General features: G+C 22.5%; 5 protein-coding genes across 5 annotated transcripts; 3 read left to right on the forward strand and 2 right to left on the reverse strand. All coding sequences in view use genetic code 6, as the record gives it.

The window, feature by feature from the left end:
- Positions 1-157: 157 nt before the first annotated feature.
- TTHERM_00117560 (hypothetical protein) lies at positions 158-502 on the forward strand (the record flags this gene model as incomplete). The annotated part of the gene is made up of 1 exon (XM_001010755.3): positions 158-502. One exon carries the CDS (start codon positions 158-160, stop codon positions 500-502), a length of 345 nt encoding a protein of 114 aa, XP_001010755.1.
- Positions 503-1,563: 1,061 nt separating this feature from the next.
- On the reverse strand, positions 1,564-3,397 carry TTHERM_00117570 (nucleotide-sugar transporter; the record flags this gene model as incomplete). Its single annotated transcript, XM_001010756.2, has 6 exons — positions 1,564-1,661; positions 1,716-2,018; positions 2,082-2,169; positions 2,228-2,428; positions 2,724-3,175; positions 3,352-3,397. The coding sequence occupies 6 exons, from the start codon at positions 3,395-3,397 to the stop codon at positions 1,564-1,566; spliced, it is 1,188 nt and encodes a 395-aa protein (XP_001010756.2).
- A 1,138-nt stretch (positions 3,398-4,535) lies between these two features.
- TTHERM_000117579 (transmembrane protein, putative) lies at positions 4,536-6,047 on the forward strand (the record flags this gene model as incomplete). Its single annotated transcript, XM_012796257.1, has 1 exon — positions 4,536-6,047. One exon carries the CDS (start codon positions 4,536-4,538, stop codon positions 6,045-6,047), a length of 1,512 nt encoding a protein of 503 aa, XP_012651711.1.
- A 256-nt stretch (positions 6,048-6,303) lies between these two features.
- On the reverse strand, positions 6,304-9,074 carry TTHERM_00117580 (16S rRNA methyltransferase). Its single transcript, XM_001010757.2, has 6 exons — positions 8,488-9,074; positions 8,297-8,378; positions 7,749-7,955; positions 7,259-7,361; positions 6,819-7,178; positions 6,304-6,764 (listed from the first exon to the last, which is right to left on the reverse strand). Exons 1-6 carry the CDS (start codon positions 8,855-8,857, stop codon positions 6,645-6,647), a joined length of 1,242 nt encoding a protein of 413 aa, XP_001010757.2. The 5' UTR covers positions 8,858-9,074; the 3' UTR covers positions 6,304-6,644.
- Positions 9,075-10,206: 1,132 nt separating this feature from the next.
- TTHERM_00117590 (eukaryotic porin protein) lies at positions 10,207-11,974 on the forward strand (the record flags this gene model as incomplete). The annotated part of the gene is made up of 2 exons (XM_001010758.3): positions 10,207-10,824; positions 11,663-11,974. The coding sequence occupies 2 exons, from the start codon at positions 10,207-10,209 to the stop codon at positions 11,972-11,974; spliced, it is 930 nt and encodes a 309-aa protein (XP_001010758.2).
- Positions 11,975-12,839: the final 865 nt, after the last annotated feature.

A 12,839-nucleotide genomic window follows, 5' to 3' on the forward strand; every position in this document is an offset into this window, starting at 1 on the left:
AATATATAATTAGCTAAATATTCTAACAAACCAAAAACCTTAATCCTTTGAAAAAATATATAAAAATACTTAGAATCTTAATTAATTAAAATAATTGAGATTCTTCTAAAAAAAGAAGAAGTAGAGAGAAAAAAATAAAGAAAAAAGAAGAGAGTGAATGCCTTGTGGATATATTGAAAGTGATTGTGCTCACGAAGCTTCAAAATATCTATAACTCTATTTTCCTGTGCTCAATGCAAAAGATGGCACCCACTAAAGAGTTGTAAATGGTTTACTTAGATGTGGATGTGGATTAGTGTTAAGGGCGAAAGAGCTATTTAATTGGGCAAAATAGCAAGGTAAAATTGTTAATGCACTAGGAAGTGGTCTCTACCTCGTTTATGAAGAAAATACCGAAAATGGTCAAGGTCATGTTTATGTAATTCATAATCATCAAAAATATGGAAACGGCAATTATAACTGGGATAAATCAAAATATAGAGTTTATATTTAGCTAAAATGAAGATAAAATATCTTGATACAATATATTACTTTTGGTAACTTAGGTAAGTAAAAACTTTTTTATTAACACTATTGAATCCTAAGATGATATTCTTATTTATAATAATAACCATAAAATTTAACCATCCTAAATCAATTTTCACTTTTATGTCCTTCCTAAAGTTACAGAAGAATTTTTTATCAAATAATTGTCGCTAAATTAATATATGAGCTCCCTAAACAATATCTGCTCTCATGCCAATTAATTTTTTATTCATCACGCATAGCCAAGAAATAAATCTGATCCGAAATATGAACAGAAACAGAGAAATCTACAGGTTTAAATTTTGAAAATGAAAAAATACTGCATCATATGTCATAGATAAGAAATTCAATTAAATAAAATGACTTTTTAATATTATTGATAATACTTCTTTATTGAGTAATTAATATATGTGATGGCTATTTTATATTAATCTATTATTTCTTTTATAAACTATATAAATAAAAGAATATATCTTCACAATCAAATACTTGAATGCTTTAGAAACTAAAGATAAACTAATAAATTTTTTTGTGTATTAATTTTTAAATAAAAAAGTTTATTTTGCTTTTACCTTTGAAAGTTCTTAAAATGTTAAATTTTAAAAAATATTCATTATTTTTTATTAAATATTTATAAACTATTATTTACTTTTAAAATCCATCAATTTATATTGTAATATTAGATAATACATACAATTAATCGATAATTTAAACATACCGTAACATATTTTTAAAAGGAATTTTATTAGATAGCAGATTTAAAAACTTCAATTTCAGATTGTTTTTATTTTCATATTTTTTTAAAGAAACTTAAATATTTTAAACTTATTTTGTTTTTAAATTAAATAGTAAGAATTTATTATTAATTATCGATTAGATTTATAAAAAGACATAATAAATTTTTGTATTTTTTGAAAAAATAAAATAAAATGGTTTGTTGTTGCAAACATATTTAATTTATAAGCTTTACAATGTTATTTTATTATTTTTAATTGAAATAAATATAAATTTTATTAATATCAACCAAAATTTGAAAAATCAATTATTATCTTAACTTGTTCTATTTGATTCTTGATTTACAAAAATGGTAGATTTGTTGAAATTCTCTTCTTTTGTAAGTCTTTCTTCAAGGTATGCTTTTATTTATTTATTATTAAAATATTCTAAGGATTTAAGAAATAATTAATTACTTTGAGATTTTGCAAAAGGAAGAACAATAAGTTTATTATAAATTAAATTTCCAGTAACTAAAATTATGAAACCAATAGCCTCAACAATTATTGGACCTACATTTACATTTTCCCATTAGTAATTTTTATTATCCTATCCAGCTGTCAAAGTAATTATGATAGCAACAATCCAAACAGCTACAGTTCTTGTAACATCTACTACTGATCTGGCTAAGGAAGAAATGTGCTTAGTGATGCTTACACCACAAACATTAAAGCAAGCAATAGTAAAAACACCTAATACGATATAGAATCCTAAAAGAGCTATTTTTGATTGTTTTATAAGATCTTTTTAAATAATATTTTTTTAATAAATAAATAAATTACGGAAATCAGCAAACTATTAGAAATATTGCACTGGGTTTTCAATATGATAGCTTCCATTATATTCCATGCATAAATCTTTTAAGCTATCCTTTTTATTTTCATTTATATTTTACTTAAAACAAATGAAAATTAATATATTATTTTACTTTTGAGCATGGGACTAAAGCTAAGATTGGTAATAAAATAGCATAAAAGCATAAACCCCAAATACCTTCAGTTCCAACTACTTACATAGGATGAAGATAATACTTAGAAAACAATTTTTCTTCAGAAACAAACAAAATGCCATTTGTGAATAAGGAGATAAGTATAAGAATTATAGCAATCAATGCCATAGTTGGATCAACCTAATTAATTAAAAAATAATTTATTTTATCATTCAAATTTAAAAATAAAATAAAATAAAATTTTTAAACAAAAATATTTGAGATTTTTAACCATTTAAATTCTTTGTTAAAAAATATCTTTTAATGCGAATTAATTTATCATTCATCAAATATTTAATTTTAATTTCAATCCATATAAAATAATGTAAGTTTATTATAAATTATTAGAGATATCTTTTTTTATTCATATTATCAAATTTGTCCATTAAATTATATTAAAAATAACTTAATGCAAATAATAAGATAAATTTTTTACATCATCAGAGTTTGAGGATTTAGGGAAGATGTAATTTACTGAGCCAACTAGAGTGATTCCTATAATAACCAATCCACATCCTATGTAGTTATGGAGATATATCTTTCTCTTTAAGAATACAACTGAAAATAATGCAGTGACTAATATAACACCACCTCTTAACATTTAGTAGAGAGAAGGAGCCATATAGTTTAACGCTATGTAATGCAATATTGAAGTTAAGAAATCGGCAAATGCTGGTATAGCTAATAAAAAGTAGTTCATTTTTGTGTTCAATCCCTTCAATTAAGCTTATCTCTTTTCCTCTTCTATTTGCTCTCTTTTAAATTTTTTCATGTACAAAAACATGAAAATGCAAATAAATTCACCAAAAAACATAGTCACAGACTACATAAATGGGTGGTTAAATTTCTAGCCAGGAGCTACTTCAAACGAATTTTAAAGCTTATAAACTATTATTTTTATAATAAAATATTAAAATTAGCCGAAGCATCAGCAGGAGTAATTCTATAACTCGTCAAAACAAAAAAAAGAAACATTATTGTTATAAAATAGAAATTTTATTTATAAACTAGAAATAATTAAATTTAAGCAACTATAAAATAATTCAAATATATTTTTAAATTACCTATAGTGTTACAAGCTCCAGAAATGATCATGCTTACAAGAAGCATTATAATAAATCCTTTAGTTACTTCCATCAATTATTTTTGTTTACTCTACTTTTATTCAATTTTGTGCTATATTTATTAATTTAATGTAAAAAATATCTTAAATAAACAAAATCACTTTTTAATTACAACTAGCCTTAATATACATACCTCTATAACTAAATTATTTTCAATTTTATTTAAAAATATAGTCTCTTATCCATTCAGTAGTCTTATAGATAGAAAGTAACCAAAAAAATTCTAAAATTGATTGACTTTAAAAATAAATTTAGCTATCAAATTTAATTTTAATTTTTTCAATTTTCTTTACTTTTTCATTTAGATTATTCAAATATATTTCTACATCAATTAAATTATAATTTTTAAAATGATTATCTTTTGTTGCTCTATTTAAAAAATTAATATTAACTTATCAAAGATAAGTTATGCCTATGATAACGAATAATAAATATCTTGTAAAAATTTTTAATTGATTTTGTTTAAAGAAATATATTTAATAAAAAGATAATATTTAAATTATTGATAACTTTTTTTGCTGAATTTAATAAATTTATACAAGCTTTCTAAGATTTAATCTACTCTTAGATAATAAAAAAATGGATCAATTTATATATTTAAAAATAAAATTTTATTTTTCTTTCTTTCATTTAGTTTCTAAACAATTTAAGTAAAATTAAAAAATATAAACTGTAGTTCCTCAATAAAGATGAACCTCATTGCAACAAAATTTTTACTATTTTGGAAGCTGACAGAAAATTATTAAAATTAGAATTTTAATACCTGCAAATAATTATTTAGGAGGTCACACATTAATTACTAAATACCTAAACAAGAATAAAAAATAAATAATAATTTGTTTGATTGCAATAACTAGAAAATTTTTTGAAGGTTATTTGTTAAATATATAAAATTTGAGCAGAAAAATTATTAAAATTAGAATTTTAATACCTACAAATAATTATTTAGAATGATAAATAATTAAAAATCTACCAATTACTTACTCTTGTTAATTACATACAATTTATTTAAATTAAAGTGTTATTTATTTGTTTAAATCAAAAAAAAAAAAGATTCATTTATAATTAAAATTTCATGAGAAATTAACTTAGAAAAATAACAGATATTTATTTACTTTTTGAAGATGAAAAAATTTAATTTTATGCTATTTTTGATGCTAGTTTTGAACTATTATTTGATAGTTTGGATATTAGTATAATATAATATAGACGGGTATTATATACTTTTTGTAGTTTTACTTTGCTTTTTATCAGTTGAAAGAATATTTAGTATTATTAGAGGTACTTTTGCCCATACTTAAGAGAGTTAATAATTAGATATCGGATTAATGAAAAGTATAGCTTTGAACTTGATTTTTTTTGATTATAGCATATAAATTGATAGCAACTAGGAATAATCTGATGATTAATTAAAAAATGACTAGAATTACTTATTTAACTTAAATTTTTTGGCACACTGCTTGAATCATATACCAATTATTTTCAATATTTATATCTTACTAAATGAATCAACTTAAACGTTATAAAGCTATAATATTTATCTTGCTATTACGATTTATGGAATTTCTCATTAAATTATCATAGATTTTATTAATTATAAATTAACTCAGAGACATCATAGATTTGTCCTTTTGTCAATTTATAGATTTATTTAAAATGGATGTAAAAAAGTATGTTTTTTTATGCTGATAGCTGTTTTAATTAATTACAGATTATCTTATCTTTTACTATATATTATTTACTTACTTCGCTATGTTTATTCTTTATTCTAAGCTGAAAGTGTAAAATCTTTGGAATTACTTCCTATTTTACAAATACAATATGTATTCAGTTCACAGCTACTAAGTAAGTATGACATCAAAGCAATTCACTTTCTAAGATCTAACCTTTTTTAATATTTAATGCTTATGTTATTATTAATAATTCATCTAAGCATCAATTAAGCTCTTGATATTTACAGTAATAGAATAATTTATGCAACTTTTATAGCTAATACTTTCGAAATATTATCCTCTGTGGTTTCTTATTATTTATTCTTAAAGAAAGGCCCTTTAAAATTTAAAATTGGCATAACAGTTGAAATGAAAAATTACAAAAAGAAAATATCTAATCTAATTAGATTATTACATTAAAAAAAGTTCAGTCTTTTTTTTAGTATGTTTATAAACTTGTAAAATTATAAAATTTTTTAAACTGAGGAGCTAATTGATATAATAAAATATGTAATGCATGGATCAATATTTTATCACCTTAAAGTGAGAAATTTAGATTCAAATAATTAAATAACTAACTTAATAACTTTAACTTCTTAAAAGGATTAATTATCAATAGAAATAGAAAATATTAAAGAATTTAATTAGCTTTAGATTTTAATTTCTTATTTTTTATAAAATATCTTTTCCTCTAAGTAAATCAATATAAAAATAAACTAAATATTAGAAATTTAATTACAAAAACTATTTGTGTAAGAGCTATGCAGCTATTATCCTAACAAAATTATTATTAATGATGTTAATTAAAATGATTTATTTAGTTTTTGGTATTCTTAGTAGTTAAGTATGACACTATTTTATAATAAATTCAGTAACTTTATTCCTATCAATCCAACATATTTGCTCTATGATTTACATGAATGAAAAAAATCTAAAAAATAAAAGCATATTATTACAATTTTTTATTGGCAGATAAATTAAAAAAAGAAAGCATTATAATAAAAACAAAAAATGATCTAAATCTATCAAATTAACTAAAGAATTATGAGTTTAATTAAATAATATAAATGATTTATTAAAATATTTTTTAATTAATTTTTATATTTAGAAATTATTATTTTAATAATATTAATTTTTTTTAGATTGAATTATTAAAAATCAAAAAAAATTAGACAAAATTTGGAAAAAAAAGTTTTTCTTAGTTTTTTTAATTTATAAGAAATTACAGTATTTAAATTAATAAAAGTAAAAGCTTATGTTTTTTGTGTTAGTAAATAGAATAAAAATACCTCAATATTCATTTAAATAATCTATTATTATTGTTATGTGATTAATTTACAAGAAAAAATATATTTTTTTTATCAATATTTATTAATATTTTTGAATAAAATATTTATTATTAGCTAGTAAAAAAGTAAATAAATGAATTGTATTATTTAAGATTTTTAATTTAAATATTAATTTAATTTTTATTTATTTTTTTCAAAAATAATTTAAAGAAATAAATAAAGATCTTAATTTTCATTTCTTTAGCTTTTTAAATGTGTATAATTTTGCAGACCTAGATTTACTATTTTTTTAGAGCTCATTTATATCAGGTTTTTCTCCCATTTGAAGGATTTCTATATTTTTTTATCTTTTCTGTTTAATAAAATAAAAATTAAATACTCGAACTTCTATCTATCTGTTGATTACCAAATCTCTGAGTTTTTATTCTACTATGTTTTCTTCAAGTGAATGAAAAGTGATAATTATTCCAAGTCCATCTTTAAGTAATTTATCATATATTTTGTCCATAAATACTTGCAAATTAGTTAATTCTTAATTAGTGGCAATTCTTAGAGCTTGGAAGAGTTTAGTTATTGCTTTATATTGTCCACCTTTGAAAGAGTATCCGCTTTAATCTTCAAGAATGAGGTCAACAACATCCTTAGTAGTTTCAAATGGCTTAATCTATCTTTGTTTTATGATCATTTGACTAATTACGTCTGCATTAGGATCTTCTCCATATTAACGGATTATTTCAAAGAGTTCTAAGTAACTAGCTTTGTTTAACTTAAATTATTGTATATAAAAAGAAATATTAGTTTCTTAACAAATTTAACATTTTTAAATTTAATTTTTATATTATTTACTATATCAGCTGCAGAGTTAGTCTGAGATGATTAGTTGTATCTCATATCAAGCTTTCCATTTCGCAAATATGAGAAACCCCATTCTGAATTTTCTAGATGAAGGCTGTATAAATAATTTATAAAATTTATATCTAATATAAAAAATTTATGTATAAAATTCTATTTTGAAGCAGAAATGTGTCAGTCAATTAGTGGGTTTAATTCATTCCTTCTAATTAGTGGCTGACAACTAAAGAATATTTTTGGAAGGATAGTTTAAAAATTCTATTTTGGGAGATTATCTGGTGGGGGGAGAGACTAGATAGACTTGTGTTTGTTAGATAATAAATTAAATCTAATAAATAAATTATGCTTCCAAATGTTAGGAATAATAAAAATCGATTACTATCAAAACAATTAATTAATCAATCACTATTTAAATTAATCAGAATTCTAAAAGAAAAAAAGAATATTTAAATTTATCGAATAAGATTATATCTCTTAATTTTACGTGTTGTATCCAAGATCTGCAAATATCGCATGAAAATTTTTATAGGAAGGAAATTCCTCTTCAAAAATTTTGTAGAGATTTATTTTATCAATATTAGTAAAGTTTTCATTTCTAGTTTTGAATCGATTTTGATCGCTATGAGAAAGTTAGCTCTTAACATTATCATTTATGTATTAAAGCATTCTAGGATCTAGGTCAAGCCCAAGACTATTTTATTTTTAAAACAAGCACTTAGTTAAAACAAAAAGTAGTTAGCAATTTCAAAAATCTTTTAACAGAATTATGAATCTCTCAAAAGAAAAATTAAATTCTTTTTGAGATTAGCTTAAATTTAACATGGTGATATTTCGTTTTTTTGAAGCCATTGACTTAAACTGTTTAAATTTTGATAGTATATATAAAGCTTAAAAGTTATTGTTGTAAGTAGACTTTTGAAAATATTAAAATTTATTTAGGCATCTAAGTAAGATTAATATGTTTGTAAGCTAATAAATTCAAAAATTTGTGGCAAATAAGTTAGCTAAAAATCAAATTTTTTTGTTTTTTACATGTATAAGTAAGGGAATTTTTGTAAGAAATGTTTGGCATGACCTGCTGAACCAAGAGTGCAATCAACTAAACATTTTTCAGCTTTTTTAAAATAAAACACTCTTAGTAATTGAGTATGAAATAATTTGAAAGAATAATTAATTTAAATAAGTGGAATTTAGTTTTATTTTGCAATTCATGTTTAAATTACAGTGACTAGAAGAATGAGGATAGAACTCTTCTTGTAAAACTTAAGTTATTTTGTCGATTAATACTGGATAATGCACTTTATTTGTGGCAGTATCGAACAAAATATCATCATTATGCTAAATAGCTTCTTCATCAAGAGATGAATTTTATTTTTTTTAGCTTTATTGCTATTAAATCATTTATTCTACTTTTGACAATTTTTATCCTTTCTTTTCTTACTAAACCTTTTTAGATAGAGATGAGAGCTTGTTCTCAAGACCCTCCTGCTTAATGAAATTAAAGAGAGAATATTAGATTTGCTAATTTAGTAGTTTTGAAGATTATTAAAGCAATCTATATTTTAAGTTGGTTGAGTGAAACAGGTTTATCATTTATTATAGGTTTAAGGATTGTAATAATTTTCGCAATTTGAGATGTCTGCCTACTTTTAAATTTTATATTTGCTTTACTACTTGTGTTAAAATAGAAATAAGAAAATATTTATGATTGATTATTCCTAGGAGGATTATTGAATTGAAAAGCTTTCTTGCAGTAGTATTAATTTACTCTATATCTTAAAGTATATCTGTCTGTCTGTATGTATCTATGTCTATCAAGGTTAAAAGTAAAATATACTTTACAACCAATATTCCCATAATTATTTTAAAATTTTGAGCATTTAAATAGAAACTTCTAAATCATATAAAGATCTTATAAAATATGGATTAAAATTATGCAAGAATTAAGTTTAGAATAAAAAAATTAGTGGATTACAAATTTTGTAATTTTTGATGGAATTATGTATCTTTTATTTGTTGATTAACAAAGTCAATAAAATCAAAAGCTGCAAAACATAAAAATTGGCTAATAGCTCTTTTATTTACAATAAAAAAGAGATAAATCATCTAATTTTCAAGTTATAAGCTTCTATTTTTGACATCTTTTTTTGTAATATATTGCTTTTTAATATCATTTTCCTTTTATTATTAGTTTAACAATTAAAAAAAGTATCAATTTTGCTAAAAATTGAATTAATTTTTAATTTTTAAAATTTATATATTAAAGTCTTTTATTAACCTAAATTTATGAAAAAGCTGTGTTATTTGTAGCTTTGTTGTGTGAAAAGTGACTATTATAAATTATATTGAAGCCATTTCATTTAATATTATTTAAAGTTAAAAATTTAACAGAATGGATTTTTTTTGAGTAAACACAAAAGAAAAAAAATTTTCTCAATTAAATTTAGAAATTTTAAGAAATAATTAATCAAAGATATAGCAGAAGAAAGATATATTTTTATATGAGGAAAATAGTATACCAATAAATATTACAAGATATTGAATACTAAATTTTGATAAAAGTCAATCATAAGTGAATGTGCGCATTAAGATAACTAATATTTAAAATAAGCAGAAGATCCAATCAATCAATAAATTAAATAAAATAAAAAGTGAATGAATGAATGAATAAACAAATAAATTACTAAGCTTTTGTATAATGTGTTTGTTGTTTGATGCTTAATTGTCTTTGGATCTTACAAGAAAAAGAAAGAAAAAGAAAAATAAAAAAAGAAGAAAGAAGAAAGAAGAAAGAAATAATAAATAAATAAAGAAGATCGTTTCTTATAAAAAAGTGAATTAAAAATAAAAATATCGATCTTTGTAATAATAAATATTTAATTTGAATAAATATTATTAATTTTTAAGAAAAGCAGATTACTAAATCAATAAAATAATCAAAAATGGCTCAATCTTTAAAGCTTTAACCTTTAACCAGTCTTGGAACACCCAACAACGTTCTTTCTGACGACTACGTTCACGGTACCTTCGAAACCTACAAGTTCAAGGCCAGCACCACCAACGGAGGTAAGGTTGACTACAAGGCTAAGGTTGCCACCGCTCAAAAGGATGGTAAGCTTGCTGTCAAGGTCAGTGATGAAGGTAAAATCTAATTCCCCTTCCTCGACAAGTACACCTTCTAATTCTGTTAGAGAAGATCTGGTGATGTCAAGCTCCACTTCGACTTGGGTAACTACACCATTTCCGGTAAATCATGGAACTTCTTCACTAACGTCAAGACCGATACCACCTTATCCAAGTTCAATTTCAGATTAGGTACTAACTACTTTGGTAGCACTTGCGAATCTAACACCAGATTAGAATTAGTCCCTGGTGATGCTCCCGTCCTTACTCACAGAAACTACATCAAGAAGGGATCTATCTACTACGGTGGTGTCTTCTCCCTTAACCTCTAAGCTTTAGCTTTAAAGAGATACGACGCTCTCTTTGGTTACGTCAATGATAAGTATGAAGCTAACCTCAAGCACGAATCTGACAACAAGGATACCAAGGATTTACAAGTAACTTTTATTTAAAAACAGCTATCTCAAATAGCATAAATATTCAATGAAATTAAGTAGAAAAGACATGTTTTTTTTATCAGGTTTTTAAATAATTTTAAATATTGCTTAGACATTTCAAACTTTCAAATAAGATATGACAAGAGATACTCATAAATAAAAAAATATATTAAAAAATTATACACATAACCAATCTTCAATCTATTTTTTTTTGATAGCAAGCAATAGAATTAATTATACAGTAAATATCTATGTTTGTTTGTTAATCAAACAATAAAGAAAAAATAATTGAAATATCAGACAAACAGACAGACACAGTTAAGTAGGACTTTAAAAGCAAATTATGATAATCAAATCATTAAATTTATTTTAATAAATGAAATGTCAGTCGAAGCAGCATAAATATATGGTAAAATAAGAAGTCTATCCATAGGGGTATTTTTGACACTCATTTTTCAAAATTTTAAAACATTTTAAAATTTTGAAAAATGAGTGTCAAAAATACCCTATGGGATAGACTTCTTATTTTACCATATATGCATAAACAGAGCTAAACAAATTTAATAAATATTAAAAGCTTAGGATTAGAAAATTTTTTAAAAAGAAAAGCTAGTAAAATAAATTAATAAATAAATAAACAAAAAACAGATTTTAAAATTCAAAAAATCTTAAATGACACAATAATCCTATTCACATCAATTCCAATAAAAAAAATCACGTCACTTTTATCTCCTTAAATTTTTAAAATCTCTTAATAATTAATTATTCTTTTCGAAGTTTAATTTCATAAAAGTCATTCAGCTCTCATTGTATAAATAAATTTAATTTAATAATATAGGTTGGTACTCTTACTGCTACTGTTTCTTACTTCCACGATGCTAACACCAAGCTTGCTCTTGAAGTCTAAAACAAGGGTCACAAGTTATAACCTACCTTCACCGTTGGTGCTCAACGTAAGGTTAACAGCGACTTGACTGTTAAGGGTAAGGTCAACAACAAATTAGATTTATCTTTGGCCTCTAAGTACGCTCTTAACAGACAATTCACCCTCACTGCTGGTCTCCAATTAGCCTTAAACGAAAAGAACATTGTTGATTTCAGCAAGTTCCCTCCCGTCCCCTTCGGTTTACAATTAGAAACCAACTTTTGATTTATATTAAGAGCTAATCTAATTAGTTGTAAGCAAGCAAGCAATCAAGCAATACATATATAATATATAATTCATTCTCACTTTAAGTGTTAATTTATATGTTATATAAAGAGCTATCATTATTTTTATTACTTTAATTAAAATTAAAAATACATTTTGCTTCATTTATTTTACTCCTTCTTGATTAGTGATTGATTGATTGACTGATTATTAATTAGTTATAAATCAATCTAAAACACCAAACAATTTCGTTTCTTTAAAACCAATTTTATTACATTTATACTTTATGTTTCTGCATTGTAAAAAATAATAAAAAAGTAGTTGGTAAGATATGATAATGATATTACTTAACAAAATAAACTCAAAAAAATTAGTAAATTACAAAAAAAATAAAAAATTTTTATAAACTAAAATTAAAATAAAATGTAAATATTAAAATTTAGAATTGCAAACTACCTTCAGTTCTCTTGAATAAGAAAGATAATTTGTAATTAAGATTAAAATTTTGTTCCAATAATTATTTTCATTCTCTTCTTATTTTAGAATGAAATTTTTCTAAAATATTTTTTTTAATTTATTGTTATTGAAATTTATAGTCAGTCACCATAATTTATTTTTCAATATTTCAAAAAAATTTAATATTTGTAATAAAAAAGAAATTTTTATTGACCACTCTAAATAAAGAGAATTCTTTGATAAGACAATTTTTAAGCAAAATAATAATTTTTTATTTTAATTCAAGATAATAGATGATATATTTTAATGATAATAAATTGGATTTTTAATACCTTTAATCTAATATAAAATAATTATGTTTAATAAATTTATTACAATAAGGAAATTTAATCTTAAAAATGATTTAGTT

Source organism: Tetrahymena thermophila, assembly GCF_000189635.1.
Source record: "Tetrahymena thermophila SB210 genomic scaffold scf_8254752, whole genome shotgun sequence".
NCBI lineage: Eukaryota > Ciliophora > Oligohymenophorea > Hymenostomatida > Tetrahymenidae > Tetrahymena > Tetrahymena thermophila.